Genomic DNA, 17,389 nt, shown 5'->3' with positions numbered 1-17,389 from the left:
CATGTAGTTGTGATATAATTTCCAAATGGGAATAGCCAATCGGTCGTTTTTAGTCGAGAAACGTTGTTTTAACTTTTATAGCTTAATTAATATCTTGACCTTGAGAGGGAGCTATACAACAAAAAGATTTTAATTATTTACAATTTCTTCACTTTAGACTTGATTTCAACAGCAAAAACGTCACAGAATACAGTAGGATCGCATATGCTTCCAATATGTTCATTTTAACCAAATTCATGACCCCTGACCCGGTACCAAAACTTTGTAATACCTTTAACTGGCACCCATAGCCCTGCGTGAAGAGGCAGGTATTGGTAAACAAAACATATATTGTCTAAGAGCAGAGGCAAAACATGCGGGCCGCCATCTTGGATTATAAAGAAAACCTACATTATAATCCAAGATCCAATCGCATGTTTTGCCTCTGCTCTTAGACCAATATTATTAATTTCAAAGTCATGAAAAGGCACTAACTATCAACAAACATGGTCTACTACAACTCTAAATGACAAAATAATCCCAGCCATGAATTTTTTTAAAGCATTTGATAGCCAAAAACTTGAAAATTTTCGTCATTAAAAAAAAAAAATACCTACATTATAATCCAAGATGGCGGCCCGCATGTTTTGCCTCTGCTCTTAGACCAACATTACTAATTTCAAAGTCATGAAAAGGCACCAACGAAAAAAATACACGGTGGCGACGGGCGATTCACCCCCTAAACCTCCGAAATCGCCACAGTAAAAATCAAGACGAGGGCGAAAAAAAATCAATATATCTTGAAAAATCGCCCCCGCCATAAATTGATATTCCCTATGAATTAATAAACCAATTTATTGATGGGTCTGAGTGAAATCTCCGTTCCAACTACCAACTCCAAAACTAGAAACTTCCATCAACATTTTAAAAGTTTTGTGAGTTGCAGCGGATCGGCGGTCGTACCTACTGTAGCTAGATCTACAGCGGTATCTGCCTACCTGCGCCTAAGCTCCCGGCGTGCGGGCTCCTTGTATGAAGCAAATAAGTATTTGCGAGTGACGAGAGCTCAACTGCTAGCGACCAAATTGGTACGTAATATGTTTATTTAGTCTTTTTTCTGGCCCTAATTTTTATCATGGACAATGCAATCCCATTAAAAAAAATGTTATTCCGTCTAAAATTGTGTTATTTATAAGTTAAAACCATTAAATGCGAGTATATTTTTACTGTTGTCCCACATACTGATATATTTGTAATTACGAAACGTGCAAAATCAATGCCGGATTTTTTCCTGTAAAATCGGTATAAAGCAAGTTTCGTACACAGAAATTGAATTTTGTTATAAAAAAAACGTAAATAAATATATAAAGGATGTTCCTACTCCTCAGAATCTTTCTTACAACTGTTTAATTAAATTAAATTATTTATATACGATCGATGCCAGGCCAATTGTCATGAGTGATGATGACATCAATTTCTGTCTACGAAATGAAACTAGCTTTGGCTTGGCCTTTAGAATTAGAGTCTATAAAAAAAAAATAAGGCCATGATTTTGCATGTTTCGGCATAACAAATAGACCCTACATCGGTATGTGGGACAACAGTAAAAATATTTACTCACATTTAATGGTTATAAATGGTCTAAATAACACAATTTTAAAGGGAGTTGGTCTACATTTTTTTTTTAATGGGATTGCATTGTCCATGATAACAATTAAATTTGGGACAGAAAAAAAGACTAAATAACATATTACCTACCAATTTGGTTGCTAGTAGTATGATGGCTAAGGAAAAACACAACTTATTGTTACAGCTTACAATATGGCTTTAAGGAAGTAGCCCCTTGGGTTTTTTTTAGGCAATGGGGAAAAGTAGCCCCCATAAAAAAATTAATTCCTAGCCCGCGTGTCAGTGATAATATTTTCTTAGGATATGAAAAACGAACAGTTAAACAAAACACTCCTTTTGACAAGTTTTAGTTACATGTATTGTAAATCATAAAGCCACACGTTTAACACAAAGTGAATAAATCATGGGTATCTGAATGTCTGCAATACTCTACATTACATGTACGCTACAATTGTATCTATATTTGCCTTTGCTTGGAATTTAATTAGGTAAAACCGCGTTTAAAAACAATACAACCTTTAAAAAAAAAAAGCCCCCCTGAGCTCCAAAATAGCCACCGCAAAATAATTAAGGGGGGCTATTTTTTTAAGGGAAAATCTGAAAAGAGCCCTCGTAAAAAAAAAAGTAATTTTTTGGTTGAAAGGCACTAAATATCAACAAACATGGTCTACAACAACTCTAAATGACAAAATAATCCCAGCCATGAATTTTTTTTAAGCATTTGATAGCCAAAAACTTGAAAATTTTTGTCATAAAAAAAAATCTTCCGATCCGATACCGATCAAAGGTGCGAGGGTGTCACTCCGATCTTCCGATCCGATCAGAGCCCCAACTTACAGGGTTAGGTGCAATTTACATTACTATAATGCGGACCTCTTACAAGACTTTGGTGATGTTTGCTCAAGCTGAAAATCAAAGACACGCAATGTACATTAAGAAAACTGTTATTGCATTACCAATTTGATATCTGCTATGCGATTATAGAGTATGGAGAATTTAGGGCCCGTTTACTAAAGTTTTACACTTATCAGTCGCTGCTGAGTTAAAAGTTATTTTCAGGGTCAGGATAACAATCTTGGAGGAGGCATATTGTTTTGAGCTTTGAATTTGTCAATAACATCCTTCTCACTCAGTCTTTATACTCTGCAGATAAGGGTAATATTTTATATCTAAATACAAGTTCTCCCATACCCCATAGATGAACTTATTGCTAACTGTGTTAAACTCCTTCTTCATTTATCATTATTTTAACAGGTGACAGATTCTAAGGGCCATACATTGTACACAAGGGAAGATGCTACCGAAGGAAAATTTGCATTTACTACAGATGACTACGACACATATGAAATTTGTTTTATGACAAAAGTACCTGCAGGTAAGTTTTGAGATGAAAAATATAAGTAGCAAGTCAGTCAGTTCATTTTGACTTAACTGTTATTTTTAAAACAAATTAAAAATCATCTGATGGATCTTATGCATAATCTTTACTTGTCTGCCCTAATCATCTCTTTCCTCAATCCAATTAAACAATGTTAAAAACTTATTGTTCAAAGGTCAATGAAAGCTTAGAAAATTGAGTCTCTAATGAATATATCAAGTTTAGAAATGTATTAGAGAAGGGGGAAAAGGTTTTAATGCATACCCCTAGGTTTTAGTCGTTGTTGACAATCTGCTGTTTGATTAATGTGATAGCAGTGTATTTTTGTTGTGGATTTAAAAAAAAAAAAAAAAAAAAATCCACTCATTTATGAATAATACAGGCTTGTCCTAATTAATCCACAAAACCATTGAATCATTGGGATATTAAAAGTAAGGCGATGTGAGACAAAAGAAAAGCTTTATGAAGCATCCAATGATCCAATTCAGAATAATAACAGAACAAATGTATTTGCTATTGATGCACTCATGCACTTTGATCATGGTAAAATAAAAAAAGTATATAAATAATCAACAATTCTAGCTAATATTTACCTGCTGGTGCTGTTATGAAGATGTTAACACTGAGAAACATTCGTATATGATTTCTTTCATTCTGACAGGAATGCGTTCAGGAGAGAGAGAAGTCAGTATTGTGGTCAAACATGGAGTAGAAGCTAAGAGCTATGAAGATGTGAGTTTCTCTTGTATTATAAAGTTCATGTCATTAGATGTATCACATAAGATATCCACATCAGATACATATAGTTCTCACAGGGCAACAAAGGGGTTAATGCCTAGAGATTCAAAACTTGATAATTGTACACTTTTGTGTACATTTTTACTTTAAAAATGTAGAGAAAGGGTTTAATTTTGTTGTGATAAACACACATGAAAAGTGAAAATGCTATATTTACTTCAAGAAAGATTGTTTAAAAAACATGTTATCATTTGTATGAATGTATTGTTAAAAAGATATTGCCTGAGCTTTGGAAGAGCGTAATTGTGAAATAAGTTAATTTCTATAATTTGCTTTATCATGATATATATTCAGAATATTGCATCTTATGTTAATATGGATCCTCAGGATGTTTATTTGATTATTTGTATGTTCCAATATACCACAATTTTGTATTCATTGTAGGTGTTGTATCACATCTCCTGGCTATATTTTATGTTATATACTTTGAGTCTCTTGCAGTGAACTGCATTTGTGACAAATGCCCTGTATGTATTGAAACCTTTTGGAACCTCTCTCTGAACTACTACCTTATTGTTTGTTTTCACAGTTAGCTAAGTCTGAGAAGCTGAAACCAATGGAGATAGAACTAAGGAGATTGGAAGATCTGTCAGAAGCTATTGTTAATGACTTTGGATACATGAAAAAGAGAGAGGAAGAGATGAGAGACACAAATGGTAAAAAAAGCATACAATATGACAATATTATTCTCTTGAAATAGTTGCCCAAATTACCTGAAATGAGAGGAGAGAATATATCACAGTATCCTATGGCAGAATATGATAGATGTTGTTTTTAGTGTGACCTCTTCCCTTTGTGTTCTTATTGGCCATAATTTTATGTTGAAACTAACCTTCAAATAGGTAAAAAGGAGTACCGTACCTGGTACCCTATTTAGCTTCAAGAAGAAAATCTCTAAATTGATATACACTTGAAATCTTCTTTAGCTTTTGCTCTAGACTGCTTCTCATTTAGCAGGTGGTTCCACCATAGAATCTAATTGATATATATATATATATATATATATATATATGTAAGAAAATAACCTATACAACAAATTTGGAAACTTTAATTGAAAAGAATATGCAATGCGAAAGGGAATTGGAAAATAATGGTTGCATTTCTTAATTTAAGTTTAATTTAATTTAGTTTCTGATTGCTGTCCTTCCTGATATAAGCTACCTATCCATTATTCTCTCATTTTCTTTTGCATTGTGTATATTTCTACGAGAGTTTCCAAAGCTGTTGTGTAGGTTATTTCTTTACATTGCTTTTCCTTGTTAAAAACTCACCTGTCCCTGACAAATGAATACATTACTGAAAATTGAAAATTTGTCAATATGTCAGTCAATTGAATCTGGCCCTGTCTTTGTGGTCTAATGGTTAAGGCACTGTCATAGTTTCCTGGGTTCAATCCCTGGCAGAGACATTTTTTCAACCTTTGCCAACATTTCCAAAAAGGAGGACAGCAATGGGGAACTTTGATTTATGCTATGCAACCATCATTCTCACATTTTCTTTCACATTATATACATGTGTATATATATGTATATTAACTTTCAATTTGTTTTTATATTTCAGAATCTACAAATTCAAGAGTGTTGTATTTCAGTATCTTCTCAATGGTTTGTCTAATGAGCTTAGCAACATGGCAAGTCTTCTATCTCAGACGCTACTTCAAATCCAAGAAGTTGATTGAATAGATTCTAAATCTATGGTGCCTTCATTCATTTCTTCCTTTCTATATTTGTATTTCATTAGTTCCTAAAGGTGGGTATGGGTTTGGGCAAATAACATAGTAATGATCAAGTAATAACTGCTCATTTCTGATATGAAATATCTGCTAGATCTTGCTGTCCATTTAATTCAATGATTTTCATGTTGAACTTCTCTTGTTTAGTTGGATGGGGGATGGCTCGGGAAGTCATCAAATTGCTATGTTTATCCCTTGGGATAGTAAGAGTTTTATTAGATTTGTTACAGCCATGTATGTCTTGCAAGGGCAAAATATGTGGAAATTATTTAGATGATGTCATAACGCAATTAATTGGTTATTTTGATGTCATCATCAAAACTTTGGTTCTGTGTCATCATGTGATTACTTTGACAACGATTAATAGACCCAATGTCATGACTCTAATGAGACAATCCTGTGATCTTAAAACATTCAGCAACTTTAGCACAATGTAACAGCAGTGTACAAATATAGTTCCTGTAAATGTGCAATGTATCATGGTTATAAAAAAGATCTTGGTGTGGGAAAGAATCTGCACTACTGCTGATTTATTTTCAGGTTGTGGATTTTCTTGTTTAGTTAGTGCAGGAAACAAAGCTGTTCACTTTTATGAATACCGGTAGTTGTTTTAAAAGGTACTAAAGTATACGGATTGATGTGTTTAAATTCAGGCTCCATGACTTGATGGTGGTGTTTGGTGTTCTCATTTGATTATCACCATGGGGTTACATTTCTTTATTATTCAGATATTGTTTGCAATTTGTTCATATTTCTTTAAAATGTAATGAAGAAGATTACAAGTTCAAGAAACTTTGTATTAGGTTTCTACTGAAATCTAGGTTACTTATGGATATTTAAAGGCATGCTTTATTGTAAATTGGCAGTTAATGATGTCTTTCTATATTTTAGGATGGATATCATACATAGGTTCGGTAATTCTCTACGTATGCCATATACTGTTCATATAGTGTTATTTCTCTATATCTCTGTATCTTGTGCACTTTGCACATTAATTTGTCTCTTTCTGTGTAGTGATGGTGTAGGTGTGTTATATTTTTTCGTTTGAATTGGATTGTAAGCATTTTGTTGTTTTTCTCATATTATCCTCTCTAAGATGATGGTTGCATGGTAATGAGTATAGATTAATAGTGAATGAGGCACTCATTGTATTTTCTGATTTTCAAGTTTATCTCTTTCTTTTCTTTCTTTTTATATATGTGTGGAAATTCAATTAAAAGTTGCTAACTGCATGTTAATTGGAAAATTGTGTATCTAAAACCAAAAACCTTCATTTGCCCTCCTTTTTTTTCTTTACAAACACCAAAATATTATAAGAGAGAAGTAACTTTGTGTAATATGCAAATTCTTTGCTAGTCTTTGTGCTTTCCCAATTTCTTTAATTTATAAATGAGTCAACATATAATATTTAATGGCCTTGAATGGGATAAAAGGGTACATCCTAGATGAGCATATTTCATAGTCTGCATGACGAACAAAATATACTCAAAGCAAGTGATTATACCTGTGTATCCCACATTTAAAAAAACATGCAATATTGTTAATATTAATTGTATGAAATCTATTAAACCATTATTATTTTGTATTGATCTCAACATTAAACAAAGGGAGAAAAAATTTGTCCTTTTAAAATTGCATAGTCATCTGGGTACTTTTTTTGCAAACCAATTGTTCTGGTCTGTGCAAATCCCTTCATACAAATAATAATACCCAATGTATGACAGACGTGCTCTGGCTGGAGTATATCTTACCTTGGAATAAGATTGCATAACTTTGTCTCATCTATATCTTGTCATTTACATAGGTGATTTGCTTTGAGACTAGATTTAATGTGTATTATCACACTTGACATTTTAGGACTGAAGTCTCGTGATAAGAGCAGATTTTGTAACATGCATTTCAAAAGTTTGTGATAAGTCTTGTCTTCTATCATGAATCCAGTTATGTAGTCATTTCTGAAGTTCTCTTCACTTTTTATTAATGCACTTAATTTTATACATGAAAACACAGCCTTGTGTTACTTTTCAGATATTGTGGGTATGTTCTACTACTACTACAATGAGTGTAGTCCAATTTATCAAAGATGAATGCAGTAGTTCATATTTCTCTATAGAATCTTATTTAAAGTTTACCTTTGTCATCAGAATTAATGTCCTGCAGTGTTTATACATTTCTTAAGACTTTATCTTGTCATTAGAATATAAATAAATTTAGAAAGAATACCTTGTTATCAATTTCAATAGATTTTGTGATGTATGTTTTCTTTTGTCTGGTGCAATTATGAGATGTTGATGTGACTATTTGAAGAATGGAACGGGATTTCAGAACTCTGAAAGTGTTGCGACGTGAGATGGTGAGATGGTCATGAACGAGCTGAAGACGAGAGTATTGTCACAAGACTGTTGTACATGAATTGTGTTGGTCGCAATGAAAATTTACAAGCTGGAAGGGAATCAAGTTCAAGTTCAAGTTCAAGTTCATTATTTATTTAATTTCATAGTAAAAAACAGTAACATCAAAATATTACTTTTACATAAATATTATTAACATAGTACAGTATTGACAGTAAAAACAAACAAATAGGAATTAGGCTGCCGTATAAAAACCCTGGAGGGTTTGTCTGGACGGCAACCAGAAACAGAAAACTAGTATAGTAAACTGTAGAAGAATCAAAGCAGTTTTTAAAGAAAAACTATTCAAACGTGAGAAAATGAAATTCCGTAATTGTCTGGGAAGATTATAATTATTGCCTGACGACTTTCACCTGATGCAAAAAACACACACCAAAAGTGACAAGTAGCTAAAATGAAGAGGATAAAAGGGGAAGAATATATTACGATCACATAATATTTTGAATAATAATCGATCAAAATACATAGGAAGGAATCAATGTATTACCTCAATATGAGCATTATCTATCATTCAACGCTGGAAATAAAATCTTAAATTAAAAACAAAAAGGCATCTGTTATGGTGAAAACACCCGCACTACCCGTTGACGCCGTTTGAACATATCTTCCGAGTGCTTAGTACCAGCCCTCCCAAGTTTTCCAACTAAATATTTTACCTAATACATGCTTAAATATTAGTAAGATTTATGTGACTCTAGGTCAGTGCAATACAAGAAACTAGTATCATTATTCAAATGGTAAAACAAGTAAATTCAGGCATAGTTCTACTTTACAAGACGATAGCACAAAATAAACTATTTCTCTTCATCGCTTATTCTGGTATACTCGTCATTGGTCTTGGGAATGACGTACAGCTCTTTGCTTCTAAGGGCATTGTCCTAGTTTATTCATACTAATCCGTGTCTTCTATAAACATTTTGATAGATCAATAGTCTAATAAAAGATCCTCTCCCCATACTATTCTGCGCAGTCTATGAGTAATATGCTTTCTACGTATAGGCCGAATAGTTTTTTTTAAGACCTTTAATCTTTTGTGACTGTGCTCCGAAGCATACAGCGATGTCCGCAAGACCTTTGTACTCTCTATCGGGTTAGAGTCAATATAGCCTAGCAACGATGTCAACGTTGTAGGACCTCAATTATACCATTTTTTCTGCAGAAACTCACATACTTAGTTGCATGGTCTCCCTGTCTATTTTGTACACTTGTTTATGCTTTTGTTTGCTTTGGATTTGACTTCAACGTGGAGGTACTAAACAATTTTGTCTGACGTCGAAGTATTGAGGTTCAACATGGTGGTGTAAAATTCGTCTGTCAGTGATATTAATTCGTTTATTCTAAAGTATTGATTTAACATAATGACGTTAATGTGATTTACCGCACATCGCGATCAATCGATGAAAGAACACAACCACGACCGCATCATAACTTGATATCTTTCGGACATTCAAGATAGGTCTTACTGTTCGAATGAGATTATAGTAATACAGCAAGGCGACGTGTGGCCTGATTAATACATTCTACCTTAAATCAACCACCACGAAGTTGATCCAAGATTGGAACCAAGCCCGGAACCAAGAAGGAAATCTAGAACTTAGTTCTGAATTTCAGAAGGAAGATTACTAGAAGATGGGTGACGAACCAGACAACGTGAACACCGAAGGGGGTGAGGTCGATCCTCAAGCTGAAATGAAAACCAACAACAAGGAATTCATACATCTTTTGAAGGAGAAGAAGCAAGCAGAAGATGCTCTGGCCGAGAAGATAAACGAATTACATCGAGTTGGAGGTAGAAATTATGAACTGATGCAACGAGTTGAACAACTAGAGAAAGAGGTGAACATTTCCTACAATTCTATATTCATATCACAGAGGAAATATTTTTTAAATTTATTCTAATAGTGTTACTTTGTTAAATAATTCGAATATTAATTGGATTATAATCACTAAAACCAATGGTTTTATATCAGTCACTAAATTTGTTATTATTATTATCATTAATGTTATTATATAAATCCCTTGTGTCAAAATATCTTTAATAGTTGATTCCTTATGTAGCAAACGCGGAAGACCCTGGTAGAGCGCCATGGGAGAAACATCATTGGAAGGGAATGTCAGTAATTAATGATGGATTGAAACATTCGGTATATAGCTGTATATTACACCCCTAGAACGTACAAGCCAATCCAATACTTTTTACATTTTTTCCTTCCGTTTTTCATAGCTCAACCTCGTTAAAATTGTTGGTTAAGATCACAACAAAATTATTCGGCTGTGCCTTGAAAGCTGATCTATAAAAAAAATATTTTCATAAGTTTTGGGTGAATATATCACGACCATCGTACAAAAATACGTCTGAATATTGATTTCACGGTTTGTAATGCAGACTCTCTACGTAAATTTATCTGCTCGGTCGCTTCGCTCCCTCGCCAGTGTTTTCCCCAAGGTCCACCATACTTCATGAGAATCTATAATGTATGTTTCTTTGTAAAATTGTGATTGCTTTTTATAATGCACGGCCATGCAGAAGAACAGCCATTGGCTGAAGTATGCCACCGTGCTAAAATAAAATTAACAAGCAAACAAACACCCCCCCCCCCCCCCCCCTCTGAAATTCCTAGTTACGGACCTGACAGATGGAATAGAAAAAAGGAGAAAAAGAAGAAGAAGAAAAAAAAGTATGTAGACTCAGGGGAATACAGTACGCATACCACCCCCTACAAAATTAAGAAAACGCCCGAAATAAGAATCGTTTATTACCCTGAAGTTTATTAACATAATCCTGCATCACTATTGTCTGTTACAGCTTGCTGAAACAAAGGAACATAAAAAAGCAATGGAGAAAAAGCACAAGGAAGAAACACTGAAAGCAGTTGAGAATATGCCACATGAAATGGGCAGTACGGCAAATATTTCAAAGGTAAGATTTTGGAATAGGACAAGATTATCAGAACGGAAGAAAATTTATTTTAATGCTTACGATATATGATTATTATGAATATTTGCTGGTGCTTGATCTGTAAGTTTCCTAAAAATGTGGTAATAGATGCTATTTTGAGTGCCCAAGTTTTGAAAGCAAGATAGCTTTCCTTCTGTTTCCTGGCCAATAATGCTTATTTAATGTATATTCTTTCAACAAACATTGTACATTTTGCATAGACGGGATTAATATAATGGAGAAAAAAAAGAACTGAATATAAAAGATCTTCAAAGAAGGAAAGGAATTTAATGTTTTTAATTTTAAATCTACATGTACATGTTGTACGATGCTACTTATTGTATATAGCTTCATTCATTCATAAAGCTTTTGTTTCCTATTATATGCATATTATTCTATAATTCTTTTTGTATGTATACTTTGATGTTTGATTTGTAGCAATTCCTATATGACTTTGTGTATCAATCTGTATGGCTTAATCTTTTTAATCAACTTCTATTAATCGCACAACAATTTTACGTATCCCTTACAGTCTCGTTATGAATTTTCATTTTCCTTGTTTTTCTCAACTTTGATGGTCCTTACGTTCCCCTTATTATCTCATGAATGTGAATTTGTTTCTTGTTCTTTAAATAGTATATTTTGCAATTTTATTTATTAATCATTGAATGTGTGCCCTGAAGTCCTGAACTTGAACATGAAGCATTATTTTGCAACGGTAATTACACATTCTGAATATTTCTTTCGTTTCCATTCTCTTTGATCCTTGACCTGATACATACAGCTGAAGAAGATGCGACCGAAGACAGGTGTAAAACACGCTAATACTCGATTGAAACCACGAAAGAAAGCAGCTACAGCATCTAACAAGAACCTCAAGAAAGAAACAGAAGCAGAAGCACATCAAGCGAATGAGAAAGATACATACAAATATTATGAGGTTAGTTCTGTATAAAGACGAAACTATATCTATGTTCGTTTTCTTTCGCTTCTTTTCATATTGTTTTTCTAGTCAACTCTTTTTGTCTTTTTCCCAAAATACAAAACAAAAAACAAAAAGCACCAAACACAAGAGGAATAAAACCGCAAACAACAGTCCTTTCACTAACTTGACTTATGAGTGGAAATAGAACATTATATAATTCCTTGAATCTTTTTGTTTAAAAAAATAACCTTTAAACCTGTCAAAGGAAAGGTCTAAAACGTGAACACCCACTGAACTTGCATGGAAAGTTAACAAATTAATAATGATTTAGATAACATATCACCGTTTACATAATATTTTCCTTTTAACTTTGTTAGGAGATCGCCCAGAGATACCCTCAGTTAAGGTTATCCGTGTTGATGGCAGCAGAGAAGAAATTCATCGATGCTGATGTAAACGCAGATGGGGTGAGCATATTCTTAACTCTTTCTTTTTGACTTAAAGTTTTATGAACATCAAAATAGACCAGAGGTGTTTACAAGAAGCTTTACCCACGTCGGCAAGTTTTTATCATAGAATTACACTACTTCCTTGTAGGAACAAATGCCTAAATCAATGTTGGTCTAATGTCATCTCCTATCCAAAATGTCCTAGCGACAACCTTGCCTAAGGAATCAAGATGCCATTTCAATTGAATGCGTCATTATATGTTAAAATGGACAGGTTTAATGATGGGCTATATGTGTTTAATCGTTTCAGTCAGGGCAAACGATTTGATTGATACCTCAACATTACCACCACATTATATGATTACCACCCAGACACATACATATCAGCAATTTATTTCGCATAACATTCGTCAAGAAAAATGAAGTCGCAAAATATTAATTGATCATTATATCTTCTTGCTCTGCAGACGATAGATGCGCAAGAATTGGACAAAATTCTTGAGAGCGGGAACATGCTTTTCACTAAACAACAAGTTATGGATATTGTGAAGGAGATCGATTCTGATGGCTCCAATGATCTTGATTTCATGGAATGCCTTGTGGTAAGAAACTCTTGATTGCTAGTTTTATAACTCGTTAAATTTGTAAGTCCTAAAAATGGTTCGAGACAGAAATTGATGTGGATTATCCCTGCCATTGTTTATTCGTCTATGGGTATATCCGCAGTTCTATACATTCAGAAAAATATACCATCAGCAGGGGCGGCGATTTCTTTTCATGACCGGGGGGACGAAATGCGAGGAACGAGGGAAGAGTGACGTAATGAGCAAAAACGTTTTTTTGGGGGGAGAAAAAAAATCTGTATCATCACCGCTCTTATACATGTTACATGCAGGCCCCGCGGAACGTTTTTCAAGGTGGGAGTGGGGGGGGGGGGGGCTAAAGTATTTGCGATCAGATAGAGCAAAGCAAGTGGGGCGTAAAATGGCGTGGGGTCCAGGGGCGGAGCCCCATGAAGCTCAGAGTTTTTAGGCATTTAATAAGGGTCAGATGAGAATATTTTGATACCTTATTTGTGACACTTGCATGCAGGTCACTAATCGGAGTGGGGTCCAGGGGGCGAAGCCCCCAGAAGCTCAGCGGTTGTAGGCATTAAATTACGATCAGATGAGCATCTAGGGGCCGCCTTAGGGCCCTTGGTGGGGTCTAAGGGCGGAGCCCCCGGAAGCTCAGGGTTTTAGGCTTTTGAATATGGTCAGATGAGCATCCAGTGGCCTGCCGAGGGCCCTGGTGGGGTCCAGGGGGCGGAGCCCCCGGAAGCTCAGGTGTTTTAGGCATTTAATTGTGGTCAGCTGAGCAACCGGGGGCCCGCCTTAGGGCCCTTGGTGGGGTAAAGGGGCAGCAACATTTGTAAATTAGTCACTGGTATCAAATTAGAAAATGAGTTTTATCGGGTAGGGGGGGGGGGGGGGGGGGGGGGGGGGGGACTGCCCCAAGCCCGAGTGAGTGAGCATAATTAATGAGAGGGGTGAAGGTGACGAAAGTGATTAACCCCTCATAGCTTTTGAAGTTTTGTTGTATTACAGAATTATATTCCTTAGCAAAACTATAGTATGAAAACAACAATGTATTGTTTTCACACTTCACTTTTCTACAATATTTACTTGTAAATTTTGAAGAATATTATGCGAGGGAGCAAAGCTCCCGAGCCAGAAGATTTTCGCATTTTTATTTGTCTAAACGCTGCACTCTTGGACCCTCCAAAGCCTAATAGTGTGTTACAGTCTTTAGTCAGTATTTGCTGTACATTATTTTTTTGCACTTTTTCAAATTTTCTGGGGGGGACGATCCCCCCTACAAAAATCGAGGGGGGGGGGGACGTGTCCCCCCCCCCCCCCCGTCCCCCTGGGATCGCCGCCCCTGACCATCAGTGTTTAGATTTACAATGGCATCATGAATTCGATCATAACATATATTAATTTCCCAATGCGACATGATTGTCCGGAAATAATTACAAAAGTAGTATTACAATTGTTTATAGAAAGCTTTTCGTTAAATTTATCGAAAAGAACAACAAACATCATGCCCTCTTTTCTTCATAAACACATTTTGAAAGCTTAAAAGCTGTTTAATCACCGGGTTTTCTAAACTATCATAATCGACCAGAAAACATTTCGATTTGATGTATATATATTTTCGAGATGAGCTTTATAGGTTTCCGGTCAAACTTGGGTAACTGACTTACTGGAAAAAATATTCAGCATTCCTTAGGGAATTGGACCTATACAGCTTTTATTTGATATCTGAAGTCCTGTTTAATAGTCGTGTTCCTTCTAACTGTTTGCTTACAGGTTATCGACAGGTTACATCAAAACAAGAAAACAGCATTACCAACCACTCTGGAGCAGAACAAGAGTACTGTTTGTGTGATTCAATAGAACTCTTGTCGCTTGAACCACTGAGTATTTTTATTTTGAAATATCCACGGTTTCATGCAGTCAAATTTGTCACATGAATATTAATGTAATTATATACCATCGATATCAACGGTGCTAACTGCAGAATCCACATCATTATAACGGACTGTATAGGACTCGGGGAAAAACAATGTGGATGGATTGGGACAAAACCTATTTTTGTTCGCAAATAATAAGTTATAAGTTATGTTTCTTGAAGCGGAAATGTACGTGAAAAATGTAAAAGATATTATGATTTGCAGAGGATAAGTAAACGCAGCAGCAATATTATCTCATTAGACTCACTCAGTGTATGCTAATGATCTTGATTGACAGAATATATTTATATATAGGACTGAGTCAGCTCACATGCAGTAAGCGTGATATTGAAGCTGAGAGTAAACAGTTACTAAGGCATTTTTAAATGACAGAGGCAGGGGTATGTAATTGAATGGTTCTTATAGGCTATATTCATGCCTTGAATATACTCGTCTTTGAGTGAAGTTATAAGAATATTTTGAAAGCAATTTCAAACATTTCGGCAAGAAATCAATGGACCATGTTGTCTTTTTGACAAGACTATGTCACAAAACTCTCTGTTCAGTATTTATGGACATTTTCCCCCAAGTAAACGTTACTTATTGCATTCTTTCAAATGTTTGATTTCATTAGATGGAATAAACATCCTGTATGTTTTTAGATAATTATGTAGGGCAAATCTCGAGAATACTGTTTTGTCACTGATAACCTGACTATACATGTATATATTATGCCATTGCTTTCACAGATTTAAAATTTGAAAGTTAGTCGAAGGTGTTGATGGAATTAATAGATAAACAATTGTACTAACACTTGTCTCTGTTGATCAAGATGTTCCAAGTGGGTAGCATGTAGAATTCATTTCTTCATATACTCAGAATACCGTAGTCATTAGTGGGTGAAGTAGATTTTGAACGCCTTCATGATGTGCTTGTTTCTTACAGAATGTGCTATACATGTAATATGCAATACAAGTGCGTTTCTCTGTCTTCATGTCCAAGATTAAATTACATCAAGTTGTAGAAAATAACTTAATATAATATGAAAAAATTACAGATAAAAAATAATAATAAAAGGGACTACTCTGATCTTAGATTTTCATGGTAGGCCCTATTTTATATTTCAATCAAGTTTTATGATATTATACAATTACTTGCGATTGTTCTTAACAATGTATAATGGCAAGTAAGAAGAGAAAAGAAAAAACAAACAAAAAAAGTCAAATAAAACTGATCTGTAGACATTTCATGAATTGGGAATTGAAAAGGCCGTAATTATAGTAATCTTTATTTGCAATAAATACCCAAGACATTTCACATGTATGGATACATCTTAAATCATGATACATTAGATTGAATAGAAACTGTCTCTCTTGATATTTTATTTTTAGGAAATAGGGCAGAGTGAATATCATTCTCTTTCGTTTCGTTTATTCATAATCTTTGGGAGGATGTATAGTGTTAAGCACTTTCTATAACTATGTATTGATAATCAGTGTGTCTGTAAACTATGTTGTATCATGTCATTATATGTTTTTCAAAAATTATAACTTCAGTATAAGATGTTGTGTGTAATTATTTATAAAATTGTTCTTTGCATACCTGCCATCTCCTACATATGACTCGCTTTGTTTACACATGTGTTTATACCTGTTGAGTGCCTTGCCGGTGTGACTGCTAGAATGTAACCCGCACCGATCGTCCGACTTTTAGAGATCGATCGAGAGCGGACGATCGGTGCGGATTTTTCCGCGCAGAATGAAACGACTGGATAACCCATATTCAGCTTTGCCAGCTAGCTAGGGATGAAACTACAGGCAGTGGCGGATCTAGTAGGGGGGGGGGGGGGGGGGTGGTACAAATTGTTAAATTTTCGAGGGCCAAAAAAAAAAGTGCTCACCTCACTACCCCCCCCCCCCCCCCCCCCCCCCCAAGAAGAAGAATTATAGCGTAATTATTTAGCCCGCGCTTCATCTAGCTAGCATGCATCATGTTCAACCAAGTCAACAAACACAGCTGGTTACGATAAAGCGCGCGTATACTGCGACCTTTGACCATTTTAATCGCTGTTTTAATCGCCTTTTTCTCCCGAATGCTTTCTAGTACCCTTTTCTAACTGCACTGATTTTCATCGAATGCATCCGGACGCATCCGATGAAACGGTCAGTTAGAAAGCAACAGAGGAGGAAAAGGCGATTAAATAGCCGATAAAAAGAAGAGAAATAGGCGATTAAATTCTCCTGCTCAACTGAGCAGGAGAAATTCTCATTCTATCGGTGTGACACCGATGAAACGTCCAGTTAGAAAACGTTCGGGAGAAAAGGAAGAGAGAAGGAAGGAAAGGGAAAGAAACAAAAAAAAAAGAAAAGAAAAGAAAGGATATCAGTTGCAATTTTCCTGCAAACAAGATGTGGATCGCGGAGTAAGGCCGTTGCCTCTGACCCCCCCCCCCCGCCCTCCCGCCAAAAAAAAAAGAGGGAAGAAGGGAAAGGGAAAGAGGAGAGCTAAAATGGAACACAAAAGAGGTAAAAGAAAAGAAAAGGGTAAAAAGAAGCAGAGATCAGTTGCGATTAATCCCACCAACATGGTGTGGATCGGGGGGAGGGGGCGAAAGGCCACTGCCTCCCTCACCAAACTTAAATGAGAGAGGGTGAGA

General features: G+C 35.3%; 2 protein-coding genes across 2 annotated transcripts in view; both read left to right on the top strand.

Annotated features, from left to right (window-relative positions):
* Nucleotides 1-7,756, top strand: part of LOC586833 (transmembrane emp24 domain-containing protein 10) — an 8,916-nt gene extending 1,160 nt beyond the window's left edge. Inside the window, exons 2-5 of the mRNA XM_003729297.3 lie at nt 2,863-2,983; nt 3,648-3,718; nt 4,314-4,440; nt 5,345-7,756. Of these exons, the coding sequence (XP_003729345.1) occupies nt 2,863-2,983; nt 3,648-3,718; nt 4,314-4,440; nt 5,345-5,466 (441 nt within the window). The 3' untranslated portion in view covers nt 5,467-7,756. The remainder of the gene's footprint in view (nt 1-2,862; nt 2,984-3,647; nt 3,719-4,313; nt 4,441-5,344) is intronic.
* Nucleotides 7,757-9,037: 1,281 nt separating this feature from the next.
* LOC100891350 lies at nt 9,038-16,350 on the top strand. Its single transcript, XM_030999108.1, has 6 exons — nt 9,038-9,763; nt 10,734-10,847; nt 11,650-11,805; nt 12,168-12,257; nt 12,707-12,841; nt 14,591-16,350. The coding sequence occupies exons 1-6, from the start codon at nt 9,557-9,559 to the stop codon at nt 14,675-14,677; spliced, it is 789 nt and encodes a 262-aa protein (XP_030854968.1). The 5' UTR covers nt 9,038-9,556; the 3' UTR covers nt 14,678-16,350.
* Nucleotides 16,351-17,389: the final 1,039 nt, after the last annotated feature.

The sequence above is a fragment of the Strongylocentrotus purpuratus genome, unplaced genomic scaffold (genome assembly GCF_000002235.5).
Source record: "Strongylocentrotus purpuratus isolate Spur 01 unplaced genomic scaffold, Spur_5.0 spur5_scaffold_5, whole genome shotgun sequence".
NCBI lineage: Eukaryota > Metazoa > Echinodermata > Echinoidea > Camarodonta > Strongylocentrotidae > Strongylocentrotus > Strongylocentrotus purpuratus.
This window is presented reverse-complemented; position numbering and strand designations above follow the sequence as displayed.

Coding starts and splice junctions, on each gene's coding strand:
- LOC100891350 (XM_030999108.1), top strand. CDS start 9,557: ATGGGTGACGAACCAGACAACGTGAACACCGAAGGGGGTGAGGTCGAT. Junction 9,764..10,733: donor TTGAACAACTAGAGAAAGAG/GTGAACATTTCC, acceptor TGTCTGTTACAG/CTTGCTGAAACAAAGGAACA. Junction 12,842..14,590: donor ATTTCATGGAATGCCTTGTG/GTAAGAAACTCT, acceptor GTTTGCTTACAG/GTTATCGACAGGTTACATCA.